This window comes from Coregonus lavaretus, assembly GCF_964263955.1.
Source record: "Coregonus lavaretus genome assembly, chromosome: 19".
Taxonomy (NCBI): Eukaryota; Metazoa; Chordata; class Actinopteri; order Salmoniformes; family Salmonidae; genus Coregonus; species Coregonus lavaretus.
The window spans coordinates 42,274,331-42,292,317 of record NC_140006.1 but is presented as its reverse complement, the minus strand read 5'-3'; the positions used below and the strand labels follow the sequence as shown (position 1 = coordinate 42,292,317).

At 48.6% G+C, this 17,987-nt stretch overlaps 1 protein-coding gene across 1 annotated transcript in view; it reads left to right on the top strand.

Annotated features, from left to right (window-relative positions):
• Positions 1–17,987, top strand: part of LOC311146520 (metabotropic glycine receptor-like) — a gene marked incomplete at both ends in the record, with an annotated part of 105,037 nt that overhangs the window by 32,654 nt on the left and 54,396 nt on the right. Inside the window, one exon of the mRNA XM_084183037.1 lies at positions 5,810–5,912. Coding sequence (XP_084039163.1) covers positions 5,810–5,912 — 103 coding nt within the window. The remainder of the gene's footprint in view (positions 1–5,809; positions 5,913–17,987) is intronic.

Below are 17,987 nucleotides of genomic sequence, written 5' to 3'. Positions count from 1 at the left end.
CCAGCCTGGAGCCGAGTGTAGTCCCTGGCACCATTTAACACCAGCCTGGAGCCGAGTGTAGTCCCTGGCACCATTTAACTCCAGCCTGGAGCCGAGTGTAGTCCCTGGCACCATTTAACTCCAGCCTGGAGCAGAGTGTAGTCCCTGGTACCATTTAACTCCAGCCTGGAGTCGAGTGTGGACCCTGGCACCATTTAACACCAGCCTGGAGGCGAGTGTATGAAAGACGTCCCTGATTAGTGATGCATGGAGAGGCACAAGAAAATGCTCCAAGGCGGTTCGCTGCACCAGATGTGCTAGGTTAAGTTATTCACTGTTAAGAGCCTCGATGCACGCTTTTAAAGTCTCATGTATGACACACACGACACAACCAGGACCCACATCAATCATTTGAACACACTGCAGATGGCAAGAGAGATTAATGTGTTGTCCAGATGCACCCTGAAAAAAAACATACGTCAGGTCACTGTGCACATATCAACACAAACAGTTCTTTCAGGTTGATATAAATACAACAATTCTTCCATAGACCTCGATAATCCCACAATAAGCGTCATTTTTCATCCTCCATGCGCTTCATGTTCCTTGGTGGGCGTTATCTTAATGAGTTTCTCCTTCAGAGCTAAAGTAAGCACAAAATAAGTCCACAATAAAGCTGGTGGGTTTATTTACCCACACTCCCCTGCTGGGCGGTAGAGGATATTATCATGTCGTCCTCGTGCGCTCTCTGCAGATGTTGGAAGTTTGTGGAGTATGACTCTCGGAACCTCATGGGAGACCAGTTCTGCCACCTGCTCCAAAAGGACTAGCAGCTTGGCCCTGAACTAGTTTCCCTTAGCTTTCAATACACCTGGAAGATGATCTATGAATTAAGGCACAGTATCAAATCAACCGTTCCTCATTTTCTGACATCAATATGCAGCAAATACAGGTGTGAACTGTTATCCCAGTAAGAAACAAAGTGATGATCAAGTTGTCGGGATATCTAAGACTGCTTCCTCAAAACATTGGTGATTTTCCCCGAAATACAGTAGAGTTTAACGTTTCATCTGTCTGTTTTCACCAGTAGAATAAGCCTAGTGGTGAATGGGGAGTTATCTAGGCTCAAAAACAATGGATCAAAGTAACACGTATAGGTTTGAGTTCCCTTCCTTCAAACCATACCCCAGTTCCTCTACATCACCAATGTCTTTTTTTTTTCTTTTTTTTTTTGTCCATTAGCAGACGCTCTTATCCAGAGCAACTTACAGGAGCAATTAGGGTTAAGTGCCTTGCTCAAGGGCACATCGACAGATTTTTCACCTAGTCGGCTCGGGGATTATAACCAGCGACCTTTCGGTTACTGGCACAATGCTCTTAACCACTAAGCTACCTGCCGCCCCTGTCTCAAAGCCTACATAATGCAATCACACAGTATAATCCACTATTCATGAGCATTCATGTCAAATTCACTGCAAATCTATTTGGGACGGAGCTCCAAACTGCACCGTTAAGGAAGTGTTTTCCCCCAGTCGATCCAGATGGTTCATGTTTAAGGAAGTGTTTTCTCCCAGTCGATCCAGATGGTTCATGTTTAAGGAAGTGTTTTCTCCCAGTCGATCCAGATGGTTCATGTTTAAGCAAGCTGGAGTTATGCAGTGAATTTAAATTCTGCAAACAAGGTCTTAACTCTTAATTTAGATATTGATTAGATTCCTGCAACTTGGCAAAGGCGTGTTATTTCCTCTGACGCTGTTCTCAGGATTATTATAGGGGCGTTTGCTCGGGATTCGCAAGTCAGAAGAAAATACTTATTTAAAGTGGCACTCCAGTCTCCTTTTCACCTCATTTATCAGCTGATGTACTGAACCAAAGGCACATCTCAATAGGTGTTCCAGGTATCATCATGACATGGCACAAGGGGGGGGGGGCTTTCCTCTTTTGTTCTCTATTGCTCCTCAAGCAATGAGGAGGCTGATGACATCACATCTGACAATCAGACCAACTCCTTGAATGGCTTACTCCTTAAAAAAACACTATTTTGCTCAAAACATATTTTCTTTGCCTTGAATGTGTGTACTTTACTATATTTATACTTGGGATATCGCTTTTCAACAGCAGAAGTAACAAAAATTGCTGGAGGACGTCTTTAACAGTGTTAAGAGGAGTTCATTTAGACAAATCGCTCCCAGTGTCTGAATAATTATATTATGTGCGATGCAGAAATCAAGGGCTATTATTTGCTTATGTGGTCCTCTGTAGCTCAGCTGGTAGAGCACGGCGCTTGTAATGCCAAGGTAGTGGGTTCGATCCCCAGGACCACCCATACACAAAAAAAATGTATGCACGCATGACTGTAAGTCGCTTTGGATAAAAGCGTCTGTTAAACGGCATATTATTATTATTGCTTGGGATAATGGCATACTGGAATATTGTTTACATCGTTTTTGGTAGTACCTCTTTGATATTAAACAAATCTGGCGTTAACCCAGTTAGCAATGAGAACTCAGGAGGCCGGATTCCCTCCAGAGTGGTCGAGTGCCGTGCAACAGATTTGTCAAGCGGCAGCCGTGCTCCTGCCGTTCATGTGCAGTTTTCCTCAAACAGCCCACCCACCCTTCACCCACCCTTCACCCACCCTTCACCCACCCTTCACCCACCCTTCACCTGCCCTTCACCCACCCTTCACCTGCCCTTCACCCACCCTTCACCCACCCTTCACCTGCCCTTCACCCACCCTTCACCTGCCCTTCACCCACCCTTCACCTGCCCTTCACCCACCCTTCACCCACCCTTCACCTGCCCTTCACCCACCCTTCACCTGCCCTTCACCCACCCTTCACCTGCCCTTCACCCACCCTTCACCTGCTCTTCACCCACCCTTCACCTGCCCTTCACCCACCCTTCACCTGCCCTTCACCCACCCTTCACCTGCCCTTCACCCATCCTTCACCTTCCCTTCACCCACCCTTCACCTGCCCTTCACCCATCCTTCACCTGCCCTTCACCCATCCTTCACCTGCTCTTCACCCACTCTTCACCTGCCCTTCACCCACCCTTCACCTGCCCTTCACCCACCCTTCACCTGCCCTTCACCCACCCTTCACCTGCCCTTCACCCATCCTTCACCTGCCCTTCACCCATCCTTCACCTGCCCTTCTCCTGACCGGTGACACTACAGCTGCCAGTCGGAGGCAAGACGCTTTTTCCAGCATCAAGCCAGCGGCATGCCTACTCCCTATCGCCACTTATTTTAATATATTCATATATTTTTATTATTTAAGATATATTGGATGCCTGTTGAAAAAGGTTTGTAGAAAAGGACTGTAAATTATTATGTGTGTAATATATCAGATAATGGGGGCCAGTCCTGGTCACCTCGATCCACTGGCGAACACAAATCAAATCCAGTCAAATCCAATGTTATTGTCAGGTACTTGAAGGCTTCAAATCAAATCAAATCGTATTTGTCACATGCGCCGAATACAACAGGTGTAGACCTTACAGTGAAATGCTTACTTACAAGCCCTTAACCAACAATGCAGTTTTAAGAAAAATATGTGTTAAGTAAAACATTAAATTAAAATTAAATTAAATAATTAAAGAGAAGAAGTAAATTAACAGTAGTGAGGCTGTATACAGGGGTTACCGGTACAGAGTCAATGTGCAGGGGCACAGGTTAGTTGGTAATTTAGGTAATATGTACATGTAGGTAGAGTTAAAGTGACTATGCATAGATAATAAACAGAGAGTAGCAGCAGCGTAAAAGAGGGGGGCAATGCAAATAGTCCCGGTAGCCATTTTATTAGCTGTTCAGGAGTCTTATGGCTTGGGGGTAGAAGCTGTTAAGAAGTCTTTTGGACCTAGACTTGGCACTCCGGTAACGCTTACCATGCTGTAGCAGAGGGAACAGTCTATGACTAGGGTGGCTGGAGTCTTTGACAATTTTTAGGGCCTTCCTCTGACACCGCCTGGTATAGATGTCCTGGATGGCAGGAAGCTTGGCCTCAGTGATGTACTGGGCCATACGCACTACCTTCTGTAGTGCCTTGCGGTCGGAGGCCGAGCAGTGCCATACCAGGCAGTGATGCAACCAGTCAGGATGCTCTCGATGGTGCAGCTGTAGAACTTTTTGAGGATCTGAGGACCCACGCCAAATCTTTTCAGTCTCCTGAGGAGGAATAGGCTTTGTCGTTCCCTCTTCACAACTGTCTTGGTGTGTTTGGACCATGATAGTTTGTTGGTGATGTGGATGGACACCAAGGAACTTGAAGCTCTCAACCTGCTCCACTACAGCCCCGTTGATGAGAATGGGGGCGTGCTCGCTCCTCCTTTTCCTGCAGTCCACAATCATCTCCTTTGTCTTGATCACGTTGAGGGAGAGTTTGTTATCCTGGCACCACACGGCCAGGTCTCTGACCTCCTCCCTATAGGCTGTCTCATCGTTGTTGGTGATCAGGCCTACCACTGTTGTGTCGTCGGCAAACTTAATGATGGTGTTGGAGTCGTGCCTGACCATGCAGTCATGGGTGAACAGGGAGTACGGGACACCCCTGAGGGGCTCCCGTGTTGAGGATCAGCGTGGCAGATGTGTTGTTACCTACCCTTACCACCTGGGGGCGTCCCGTCAGGAAGTCCAGGATCCAGTTGCAGAGGGAGGTGTTTAGTCCCAGGGTCCTTAGCTTAGTAATGAGCTTTGAGGGCACTATGGTGTTGAACACTGAGCTGTAGTCAATGAATAGCATTCTCATGTAGGAGAATAGCATTCTCACACAGTGCAATGGCGACAAAAGTGACATAGTAATCAAATAAGTAACATTGGAAAGCAATCAAATAAGTAACTTTGGAAATATATAAAATACTAATAACAAGACTAAATAAACTAAATAGGCATGCAGATAAAATAAAATAAGCCTATTACATTTTTTTATGGACATTGTTGTCCCATAGTGAGTGGAATAAGGTGCAGTTTGGCTTTAACCGTTTTCTCATAAAAACATTATGCCAGTTCTCTTTAGGGAAAGTGGATTAAACTGTATGCAATTCTACGTCAGATGCAGTGTGTCTTTTGACAGTGTTGTAGAGACATTTTGTCAGGATGCTTTAGAGGCAGACTCAGCAAAATGACGTTGCCACGGGCAGCACCGGAGATATTGAGATGAGAGAGATGCAACACTTCACTCTCACACCGTCACACACAGTATCTGCACATGTGCATGGGTTCGCTTCAAGCTGTGTACAGCGTGGTAATAGCGGGATCAAAACAGAGGAGAAGTTGAGCCTCGCGCTTCACCGCTCTTAGTTGTTGTGGAAATAGACCCACTATGCTGTTTACTTTCTGCATCTAGGTCATATCACTGAGTCTACCTTTAAGGTTAACCTGATACTCTGTGTTGTCTTGATTAATGTCTGCATCAGCTATACTGTTTGTCTTTCATTATGACAAAACAATGTAAACGTTAATGTAAAAATGAAAAAGGTAAATAGGCAAACAAGTTTGAATAACTGAATTCCAGGGCTGTTAGTTACGGCCTGCCAGTTGAGTTGAGATTTGAATAGGATATGAGAGTGCCTTTTCAAATAGCACAGACCTGAATAGGAGAAAAAAAAAAAGACTGTTCTGTCGTTACATAACCAACCCAAATATTTCAGTTTTTGACAGAATTTCACATTACAGCGCCACAGGGTATTTCATTTCGTTTTAGAAAAACACATAGCAAATAGAAGGCTGAGTCACCTTCCCTCCATTCTTCCCTCTCTCCTGTTTACATGCCTTTTAGATAAACACTCTCTCTCTCTCTCTTTCTCTCTCTCTCTCGTCTCTCCCTAGTGCAAGCCCATTGCCGGCCATGGATTCGTGCTGGACAAGTACAAGTGCCAATGCCGGAGAGGCTTCTACCACCCGAGCAGAGTGGCACTCAACGGCTTTACAAGTAGGTTTGCTGTTTCCCTGCCCAGCAACAGGTGGCATCTTTCCCCTCCACTCTGATTTATAATCGCTTTTTTAAAATAAATAAAATAAAATAAAAAATAAGAGGTAGATCAGCTTTAATATTGCAGATAGATTGTGGCTTCCCATCAATGTAATTGTCTACATCATTTCCAATCCCCCATATATATTTTCTGTAAATATATATACAACATATATATTTTTACACATATCTTCCTTTATTTTTTTCCCCTAACCCTACCACCCCTCCCCTAATTGGAATAAACTAATGGACAACAACACTTCCAGCTTATTCATACTATATACTTTTTTCGGACACTATATTTGACATATATTGGCCATATTGGCCATGCCTGTCCTGTGTTTGAGCTGAGCATCAAGGGGCATCTGTTTTCATTGATATTGGTTTGGCATCATGAGCAATGTTTTCATATAGTTTTGATAAGTGCGTATAACATGAAAGGAGTATTTATTTTCGATACCTCTATACAATTACCTTGGATGAATGCACAGCACAGGCTTAGGTCAGAACCAGGGCATGAGGAGGAAGTTATTAGTATGTATACGGTCCTTTTCATAACATCATCTAGACTGCACCCCTGGCGATGCCCCACTCTTATTGGAATGCAATAGGAGACTTGAAGGTAGCGTCGGGGAGAGAGAAAGTCATCTTCAAAAGCCCACAACCACATCATTCAAAAAGATTCGAATGCATCTCCTCGGCTTAGATTGGATTGCAGGAGCGATACTCATTTCCACTTTTTGAATTGACCCGCCACTGTCATTCCTCACAACCCAATATAATTTATTGTTGTTTCCTAGCAACAACCAAAGCAATAAAGATATAAAGCATTAAGTAAAAACAGGTGCCGAGAGGGTCTCATCTTCAGAGTCATGGCAAACTCCATGAAATGAGATGCTGATAAAAAAGTCATCGGATTTCTTTGATTAGTCAGTGATTATTTTCCTTGTGAGATGGTGTCCATCCGTTAATTGGTTCATCGACTCTGACAGAACTCTGCGTGTACATGTGGACGGTCAAATGTCTAGTTTCCCGGACATCACAAAAGGAGTTCCACAAGTCCTCCATTTTAGGGCCTGTTTTGTTCACCATTTTATATAATGACATTGGCAAAGCTATGGAAAACCATATACAGTTCATCATCTATATGCTGTTGAAACTGTACTGTGGTTGTAAGTGAGCCTGAACAATGTTTTGGGTTGTGCTTTAGTTGTGTACCTATTCAATGTAACCTACCACCAACACCATGCCGGATATGCTGCGATACAACGTAACCTACCACCAACACCATGCCGGATATGCTGCGATACAACGTGACCTACCACCAACACCATGCCGGATATGCTGCGATACAATGTAGCCTACCACCAACACCATGCCGGATATGCTGCGATACAATGTAGCCTACCACCAACACCATGCCGGATATGCTGCGATACAACGTGACCTACCACCAACACCATGCCGGATATGCTGCGATACAATGTAGCCTACCACCAACACCATGCCGGATATGCTGCGATACAATGTAGCCTACCACCAACACCATGCCGGATATGCTGCGATACAATGTAGCCTACCACCAACACCATGCCGGATATGCTGCGATACAATGTAGCCTACCACCAACACCATGCCGGATATGCTGCGATACAATGTAGCCTACCACCAACACCATGCCGGATATGCTGCGATACAATGTAGCCTACCACCAACACCATGCCGGATATGCTGCGATACAATGTAGACTCAGCTGAAATGAACACTTGTTATAGCAGTGTTCAACAAGAGGCTGACGGAGAATCAGGTAGTGACCTATGCATCGTTTTATCCACACACAGAGGTCGGCAGGGTTAACGAGATGTTGCCGTCTCTGTCAGTAATTAGGCTCTTGTTAGCAGGGGAATTATTTCAGCTGAATGCTCCTTTGTCTCGTTTATTTATCTTTAACTGGGGACTGCATTCAGTGGAGGCTGGTGAGGGGAGGACGGCTCATAACAATGGCTGGAACGGAGCGAATGGAATGGCATCACACACATGGAAACCATGGAAACCATGTTTGATGTATTTGATCTGGAGGCGGAAGAAACACACACCTGTTTAGGGGAGGTGTTGGCTAGAGGAGTAGAACACCTGTTTAGGAGAGATGCTGGCTAGCAGAGTAGAACACCTGTTTAGGAGAGGTGCTGGCTAGCGGAGTAGAACACCTGTTTAGGGGAGGTGCTGGCTAGAGGAGTAGAACACCTGTTTAGGAGAGGTGCTGGCTAGCGGAGTAGAACACCTGTTTAGGGGAGGTGCTGGCTAGAGGAGTAGAACACCTGTTTAGGAGAGGTGCTGGCTAGCAGAGTAGAACACCTGTTTAGGGGAGGTGCTGGCTAGCAGAGTAGAACACCTGTTTAGGAGAGGTGCTGGCTAGTGGAGTAGAACACCTGTTTAGGGGAGGAGCTGGCTAGCGGAGTAGAACACCTGTTTAGGAGAGGTGCTGGCTAGCGGAGTAGAACACCTGTTTAGGGGAGGTGCTGGCTAGCAGAGTAGAACACCTGTTTAGGAGAGGTGCTGGCTAGCGGAGTAGAACACATGTTTAGGGGAGGTGCTGGCTAGCAGAGTAGAACACCTGTTTAGGAGAGGTGCTGGCTAACGGAGTAGAACACCTGTTTAGGGGAGGTGCTGGCTAGCAGAGTAGAACACCTGTTTAGGAGAGGTACTGGCTAGCGGAGTAGAACACCTGTTTAGGGGAGGTGCTGGCTAGCAGAGTAGAACACCTGTTTAGGAGAGGTGCTGGCTAGCAGAGTAGAACACCTGTTTAGGGGAGGTGCTGGCTAGCAGAGTAGAACACCTGTTTAGGAGAGGTGCTGGCTAGCAAAGTAGAACACCTGTTTAGGAGAGGTGCTGGCTAGCGGAGTAGAACACCTGTTTAGGGGAGGTGCTGGCTAGCAGAGTAGAACACCTGTTTAGGAGAGGTGCTGGCTAGAGGAGTAGAACACCTGTTTAGGAGAGGTGCTGGCTAGCGGAGTAGAACACCTGTTTAGGGGAGGTGCTGGCTAGCAGAGTAGAACACCTGTTTAGGGGAGGAGCTGGCTAGCGGAGTAGAACACCTGTTTAGGAGAGGTGCTGGCTAGCGGAGTAGAACACCTGTTTAGGGGAGGAGCTGGCTAGCGGAGTAGAACACCTGTTTAGGGGAGGAGCTGGCTAGCGGAGTAGAACACCTGTTTAGGAGAGGTGCTGGCTAGCGGAGTAGAACACCTGTTTAGGAGAGGTGCTGGCTAGCGGAGTAGAACACCTGTTTAGGAGAGGTGCTGGCTAGAGGAGTAGAACACCTGTTTAGGAGAGGTGCTGGCTAGCAGAGTAGAACACCTGTTTAGGAGAGGTGCTGGCTAGCAGAGTAGAACACCTGTTTAGGGGAGGAGCTGGCTAGCAGAGTAGAACACCTGTTTAGGAGAGGTGCTGGCTAGCAGAGTAGAACACCTGTTTAGGAGAGGTGCTGGCTAGCAGAGTAGAACACCTGTTTAGGAGAGGTGCTGGCTAGCGGAGTAGAACACCTGTTTAGGGGAGGAGCTGGCTAGCAGAGTAGAACACCTGTTTAGGAGAGGTGCTGGCTAGTGGAGTAGAACACCTGTTTAGGGGAGGAGCTGGCTAGCGGAGTAGAACACCTGTTTAGGAGAGGTGCTGGCTAGCGGAGTAGAACACCTGTTTAGGGGAGGAGCTGGCTAGCGGAGTAGAACACCTGTTTAGGAGAGGTGCTGGCTAGCGGAGTAGAACACCTGTTTAGGAGAGGTGCTGGCTAGCGGAGTAGAACACCTGTTTAGGAGAGGTGCTGGCTAGCGGAGTAGAACACCTGTTTAGGAGAGGTGCTGGCTAGCGGAGTAGAACACCTGTTTAGGAGAGGTGCTGGCTAGAGGAGTAGAACACCTGTTTAGGAGAGGTGCTGGATAGCAGAGTAGAACACCTGTTTAGGAGAGGTGCTGGCTAACAGAGTAGAACACCTGTTTAGGAGAGGTGCTGCAGAGTAGAACACCTGTTTAGGTCGAGGTGCTGGCTAGCAGAGTAGAACACCTGTTTAGGGGAGGTGCTGGCTAACAGAGTAGAACACCTGTTTAGGTCGAGGTGCTGGCTAACGGAGTAGAACACCTGTTTAGGAGAGGTGCTGGCTAGCAGAGTAGAACACCTGTTTAGGGGAGGTGCTGGCTAGCGGAGTAGAACACCTGTTTAGGTCGAGGTGCTGGCTAACGGAGTAGAACACCTGTTTAGGAGAGGTGCTGGCTAGCACAGTAGAACACCTGTTTAGGAGAGGTGCTGGCTAGCGGAGTAGAACACCTGTTTAGGAGAGGTGCTGGCTAGCACAGTAGAACACCTGTTTAGGAGAGGTGCTGGCTAGCGGAGTAGAACACCTGTTTAGGTCGAGGTGCTGGCTAACGGAGTAGAACACCTGTTTAGGAGAGGTGTTGGCTAGAGGAGTAGAACACCTGTTTAGGAGAGGTGCTGGCTAGCGGAGTAGAACACCTGTTTAGGAGAGGTGCTGGCTAGCAGAGTAGAACACCTGTTTAGGGGAGGTGCTGGCTAGTGGAGTAGAACACCTGTTTAGGAGAGGTGCTGGCTAGCAGAGTAGAACACCTGTTTAGGGGAGGTGCTGGCTAGCAGAGTAGAACACCTGTTTAGGAGAGGTGCTGGCTAGAGGAGTAGAATACCTGTTTAGGAGAGGTGCTGGCTAGCAGAGTAGAACACCTGTTTAGGAGAGGTGCTGGCTAGCAGAGTAGAACACCTGTTTAGGAGAGGTGCTGGCTAGCAGAGTAGAACACCTGTTTAGGAGAGGTGCTGGCTAGCAGAGTAGAACACCTGTTTAGGAGAGGTGCTGGCTAGCAGAGTAGAACACCTGTTTAGGAGAGGTGCTGGCTAGCAGAGTAGAACACCTGTTTAGGAGAGATGCTGGCTAGCGGAGTAGAACACCTGTTTAGGAGAGGTGCTGGCTAGCAGAGTAGAACACCTGTTTAGGGGAGGTGTTGGCTAGAGGAGTAGAACACCTGTTTAGGAGAGGTGCTGGCTAGCGGAGTAGAACACCTGTTTAGGAGAGGTGCTGGGTAACAGAGTAGAACACCTGTTTAGGAGAGGTGCTGGCTAGCGGAGTAGAACACCTGTTTAGGAGAGGTGCTGGCTAGCGGAGTAGAACACCTGTTTAGGGGAGGTGCTGGCTAGCAGAGTAGAACACCTGTTTAGGGGAGGAGCTGGCTAGCGGAGTAGAACACCTGTTTAGGAGAGGTGCTGGCTAGCGGAGTAGAACACCTGTTTAGGGGAGGAGCTGGCTAGCGGAGTAGAACACCTGTTTAGGAGAGGTGCTGGCTAGCGGAGTAGAACACCTGTTTAGGAGAGGTGCTGGCTAGCGGAGTAGAACACCTGTTTAGGAGAGGTGCTGGCTAGAGGAGTAGAACACCTGTTTAGGAGAGGTGCTGGCTAGCAGAGTAGAACACCTGTTTAGGAGAGGTGCTGGCTAGCAGAGTAGAACACCTGTTTAGGGGAGGAGCTGGCTAGCAGAGTAGAACACCTGTTTAGGAGAGGTGCTGGCTAGCAGAGTAGAACACCTGTTTAGGAGAGGTGCTGGCTAGCGGAGTAGAACACCTGTTTAGGGGAGGAGCTGGCTAGCAGAGTAGAACACCTGTTTAGGAGAGGTGCTGGCTAGCGGAGTAGAACACCTGTTTAGGGGAGGAGCTGGCTAGCGGAGTAGAACACCTGTTTAGGAGAGGTGCTGGCTAGCGGAGTAGAACACCTGTTTAGGGGAGGAGCTGGCTAGCGGAGTAGAACACCTGTTTAGGAGAGGTGCTGGCTAGCGGAGTAGAACACCTGTTTAGGAGAGGTGCTGGCTAGCGGAGTTGAACACCTGTTTAGGAGAGGTGCTGGCTAGCGGAGTAGAACACCTGTTTAGGAGAGGTGCTGGCTAGCGGAGTAGAACACCTGTTTAGGAGAGGTGCTGGCTAGAGGAGTAGAACACCTGTTTAGGAGAGGTGCTGGCTAGCAGAGTAGAACACCTGTTTAGGGGAGGTGCTGGCTAGCGGAGTAGAACACCTGTTTAGGTCGAGGTGCTGGCTAACGGAGTAGAACACCTGTTTAGGAGAGGTGCTGGCTAGCACAGTAGAACACCTGTTTAGGAGAGGTGCTGGCTAGCGCAGTAGAACACCTGTTTAGGAGAGGTGCTGGCTAGCACAGTAGAACACCTGTTTAGGAGAGGTGCTGGCTAGCGGAGTAGAACACCTGTTTAGGTCGAGGTGCTGGCTAACGGAGTAGAACACCTGTTTAGGAGAGGTGTTGGCTAGAGGAGTAGAACACCTGTTTAGGAGAGGTGCTGGCTAGCGGAGTAGAACACCTGTTTAGAAAAGGTGCTGGCTAGCAGAGTAGAACACCTGTTTAGGGGAGGTGCTGGCTAGCGGAGTAGAACACCTGTTTAGGAGAGGTGCTGGCTAGCAGAGTAGAACACCTGTTTAGGGGAGGTGCTGGCTAGCAGAGTAGAACACCTGTTTAGGAGAGGTGCTGGCTAGAGGAGTAGAATACCTGTTTAGGAGAGGTGCTGGCTAGCAGAGTAGAACACCTGTTTAGGAGAGGTGCTGGCTAGCAGAGTAGAACACCTGTTTAGGAGAGGTGCTGGCTAGCAGAGTAGAACACCTGTTTAGGAGAGGTGCTGGCTAGCAGAGTAGAACACCTGTTTAGGAGAGGTGCTGGCTAGCAGAGTAGAACACCTGTTTAGGAGAGGTGCTGGCTAGCAGAGTAGAACACCTGTTTAGGAGAGATGCTGGCTAGCGGAGTAGAACACCTGTTTAGGAGAGGTGCTGGCTAGCAGAGTAGAACACCTGTTTAGGGGAGGTGTTGGCTAGAGGAGTAGAACACCTGTTTAGGAGAGGTGCTGGCTAGCGGAGTAGAACACCTGTTTAGGAGAGGTGCTGGGTAACAGAGTAGAACACCTGTTTAGGAGAGGTGCTGGCTAGCGGAGTAGAACACCTGTTTAGGGGAGGAGCTGGCTAGCGGAGTAGAACACCTGTTTAGGAGAGGTGCTGGCTAGCGGAGTAGAACACCTGTTTAGGAGAGGTGCTGGCTAGCGGAGTAGAACACCTGTTTAGGAGAGGTGCTGGCTAGAGGAGTAGAACACCTGTTTAGGAGAGGTGCTGGCTAGCAGAGTAGAACACCTGTTTAGGAGAGGTGCTGGCTAGCAGAGTAGAACACCTGTTTAGGGGAGGAGCTGGCTAGCAGAGTAGAACACCTGTTTAGGAGAGGTGCTGGCTAGCAGAGTAGAACACCTGTTTAGGAGAGGTGCTGGCTAGCGGAGTAGAACACCTGTTTAGGGGAGGAGCTGGCTAGCAGAGTAGAACACCTGTTTAGGAGAGGTGCTGGCTAGCGGAGTAGAACACCTGTTTAGGGGAGGAGCTGGCTAGCGGAGTAGAACACCTGTTTAGGAGAGGTGCTGGCTAGCGGAGTAGAACACCTGTTTAGGGGAGGAGCTGGCTAGCGGAGTAGAACACCTGTTTAGGAGAGGTGCTGGCTAGCGGAGTAGAACACCTGTTTAGGAGAGGTGCTGGCTAGCGGAGTTGAACACCTGTTTAGGAGAGGTGCTGGCTAGCGGAGTAGAACACCTGTTTAGGAGAGGTGCTGGCTAGCGGAGTAGAACACCTGTTTAGGAGAGGTGCTGGCTAGAGGAGTAGAACACCTGTTTAGGAGAGGTGCTGGCTAGCAGAGTAGAACACCTGTTTAGGAGAGGTGCTGGCTAGCAGAGTAGAACACCTGTTTAGGTCGAGGTGCTGGCTAGCAGAGTAGAACACCTGTTTAGGGGAGGTGCTGGCTAACAGAGTAGAACACCTGTTTAGGTCGAGGTGCTGGCTAACGGAGTAGAACACCTGTTTAGGAGAGGTGCTGGCTAGCAGAGTAGAACACCTGTTTAGGGGAGGTGCTGGCTAGCGGAGTAGAACACCTGTTTAGGTCGAGGTGCTGGCTAACGGAGTAGAACACCTGTTTAGGAGAGGTGCTGGCTAGCACAGTAGAACACCTGTTTAGGAGAGGTGCTGGCTAGCGCAGTAGAACACCTGTTTAGGAGAGGTGCTGGCTAGCACAGTAGAACACCTGTTTAGGAGAGGTGCTGGCTAGCGGAGTAGAACACCTGTTTAGGTCGAGGTGCTGGCTAACGGAGTAGAACACCTGTTTAGGAGAGGTGTTGGCTAGAGGAGTAGAACACCTGTTTAGGAGAGGTGCTGGCTAGCGGAGTAGAACACCTGTTTAGAAAAGGTGCTGGCTAGCAGAGTAGAACACCTGTTTAGGGGAGGTGCTGGCTAGCGGAGTAGAACACCTGTTTAGGAGAGGTGCTGGCTAGCAGAGTAGAACACCTGTTTAGGGGAGGTGCTGGCTAGCAGAGTAGAACACCTGTTTAGGAGAGGTGCTGGCTAGAGGAGTAGAATACCTGTTTAGGAGAGGTGCTGGCTAGCAGAGTAGAACACCTGTTTAGGAGAGGTGCTGGCTAGCAGAGTAGAACACCTGTTTAGGAGAGGTGCTGGCTAGCAGAGTAGAACACCTGTTTAGGAGAGGTGCTGGCTAGCAGAGTAGAACACCTGTTTAGGAGAGGTGCTGGCTAGCAGAGTAGAACACCTGTTTAGGAGAGGTGCTGGCTAGCAGAGTAGAACACCTGTTTAGGAGAGATGCTGGCTAGCGGAGTAGAACACCTGTTTAGGAGAGGTGCTGGCTAGCAGAGTAGAACACCTGTTTAGGGGAGGTGTTGGCTAGAGGAGTAGAACACCTGTTTAGGAGAGGTGCTGGCTAGCGGAGTAGAACACCTGTTTAGGAGAGGTGCTGGGTAACAGAGTAGAACACCTGTTTAGGAGAGGTGCTGGCTAGCGGAGTAGAACACCTGTTTAGGAGAGGTGCTGGCTAGAGGAGTAGAACACCTGTTTAGGAGAGGTGCTGGCTAGCAGAGTAGAACACCTGTTTAGGAGAGGTGCTGGCTAGCAGAGTAGAACACCTGTTTAGGGGAGGAGCTGGCTAGCAGAGTAAAACACCTGTTTAGGAGAGGTGCTGGCTAGCAGAGTAGAACACCTGTTTAGGAGAGGTGCTGGCTAGCGGAGTAGAACACCTGTTTAGGGGAGGAGCTGGCTAGCAGAGTAGAACACCTGTTTAGGAGAGGTGCTGGCTAGCAGAGTAGAACACCTGTTTAGGGGAGGAGCTGGCTAGCGGAGTAGAACACCTGTTTAGGGGAGGTGCTGGCTAGCGGAGTAGAACACCTGTTTAGGAGAGGTGCTGGCTAGAGGAGTAGAACACCTGTTTAGGAGAGGTGCTGGCTAGCAGAGTAGAACACCTGTTTAGGAGAGGTGCTGGCTAGCAGAGTAGAACACCTGTTTAGGGGAGGAGCTGGCTAGCAGAGTAGAACACCTGTTTAGGAGAGGTGCTGGCTAGCAGAGTAGAACACCTGTTTAGGAGAGGTGCTGGCTAGCGGAGTAGAACACCTGTTTAGGGGAGGAGCTGGCTAGCAGAGTAGAACACCTGTTTAGGAGAGGTGCTGGCTAGCAGAGTAGAACACCTGTTTAGGGGAGGAGCTGGCTAGCGGAGTAGAACACCTGTTTAGGAGAGGTGCTGGCTAGCGGAGTAGAACACCTGTTTAGGGGAGGAGCTGGCTAGCGGAGTAGAACACCTGTTTAGGAGAGGTGCTGGCTAGCGGAGTAGAACACCTGTTTAGGAGAGGTGCTGGCTAGCGGAGTAGAACACCTGTTTAGGAGAGGTGCTGGCTAGCGGAGTAGAACACCTGTTTAGGAGAGGTGCTGGCTAGAGGAGTAGAACACCTGTTTAGGAGAGGTGCTGGCTAGCAGAGTAGAACACCTGTTTAGGAGAGGTGCTGGCTAACGGAGTAGAACACCTGTTTAGGAGAGGTGCTGGCTAGCAGAGTAGAACACTTGTTTAGGTCGAGGTGCTGGCTAGCAGAGTAGAACACCTGTTTAGGGGAGGTGCTGGCTAACGGAGTAGAACACCTGTTTAGGTCGAGGTGCTGGCTAACGGAGTAGAACACCTGTTTAGGAGAGGTGCTGGCTAGCAGAGTAGAACACCTGTTTAGGGGAGGTGCTGGCTAGCGGAGTAGAACACCTGTTTAGGTCGAGGTGCTGGCTAACGGAGTAGAACACCTGTTTAGGAGAGGTGCTGGCTAGCAGAGTAGAACACCTGTTTAGGAGAGGTGCTGGCTAGCGGAGTAGAACACCTGTTTAGGAGAGGTGCTGGCTAGCAGAGTAGAACACCTGTTTAGGAGAGGTGCTGGCTAGCGGAGTAGAACACCTGTTTAGGTCGAGGTGCTGGCTAACGGAGTAGAACACCTGTTTAGGAGAGGTGTTGGCTAGAGGAGTAGAACACCTGTTTAGGAGAGGTGCTGGCTAGCGGAGTAGAACACCTGTTTAGGAGAGGTGCTGGCTAGGAGAGTAGAACACCTGTTTAGGGGAGGTGCTGGCTAGCGGAGTAGAACACCTGTTTAGGAGAGGTGCTGGCTAGCAGAGTAGAACACCTGTTTAGGGGAGGTGCTGGCTAGCAGAGTAGAACACCTGTTTAGGGGAGGTGCTGGCTAGCAGAGTAGAACACCTGTTTAGGAGAGGTGCTGGCTAGAGGAGTAGAATACCTGTTTAGGAGAGGTGCTGGCTAGCAGAGTAGAACACCTGTTTAGGAGAGGTGCTGGCTAGCAGAGTAGAACACCTGTTTAGGAGAGGTGCTGGCTAGCAGAGTAGAACACCTGTTTAGGAGAGGTGCTGGCTAGCAGAGTAGAACACCTGTTTAGGAGAGGTGCTGGCTAGCAGAGTATAACACCTGTTTAGGAGAGGTGCTGGCTAGCGGAGTAGAACACCTGTTTAGGAGAGGTGCTGGCTAGCAGAGTAGAACACCTGTTTAGGGGAGGTGTTGGCTAGAGGAGTAGAACACCTGTTTAGGAGAGGTGCTGGCTAGCGGAGTAGAACACCTGTTTAGGAGAGGTGCTGGGTAACAGAGTAGAACACCTGTTTAGGAGAGGTGCTGGCTAGCAGAGTAGAACACATTAAAAAGAAAAGGAGAGCCTCACACTCTAGGAGCTCAGATGCAATAATTTAATAACCAACGCTTTGGACAGACAAGCTGTCTTCATCAGGGTATAATGATGTATTTGATACCATTCCACTGATTCCGCTCCAGCCATAACCATGAGCCCGTCCTCCCCAATTAAGGTGGCACCAACCTCCTGTGACTGCATTAGCATCTCAGTCTGCGCTTGTTCACTGTGTTCTTAACAGACGCTATGCCTTGGGAGATTTATGTGTGTTTGTTTGTTTGCAAGTACTCTGAGGAACTTTACTTCACTAAATCCAAACACTGTTTTACCGTGACTCAGTGTTTTGTGGTTTGTGCGCTCATTGTGCTGTGTACATTCTGAATTATGCTTTGACCTGTAGGGTTTATTTCTAGGGGAGTGGAGAACACTGAGTCCACGTCATTCACCTGTAGGGTTTATTCCTGGGGGAGTGGAGAACACTGAGTCCACGTCATTCACCTGTAGGGTTTATTCCTAGGGGAGTGGAGAACACTAAGTCCACGTCATTCACCTGTAGGGTTTATTCCTGGGGGAGTGGAGAACACTAAGTCCACGTCATTCACCTGTAGGGTTTATTCCTGGGGGAGTGGAGAACACTAAGTCCACGTCATTTGGTGTTGTTTAAGACAGGGAACAAACTGTTTAAGCCTGCAGATATAATGCATTATGATGTAGGTATTGTGCATTATGATGCAGGTATAATGCGTTGTAAGACTTGTCATGTGCGACCCCCTTATATGTCTTGTTATCATCTCATACTGATCATTACTAAATTACTAACTTTTCTGCACCATAATGTCAAAATAAAACATCTTTATTTTTGCATTTAAGCCTCAGTTTTGGATTTATTCCTCATTTTTGACAGTGTGCGGGTCTCCATCTCTTTCAGTATTCTCATTTTGACACCTACGCATCTGGAACCGACACCTTTATTTAAGCCTTTATAAGACATTATAAAGGCTTAAATCATACATGCTTATAAG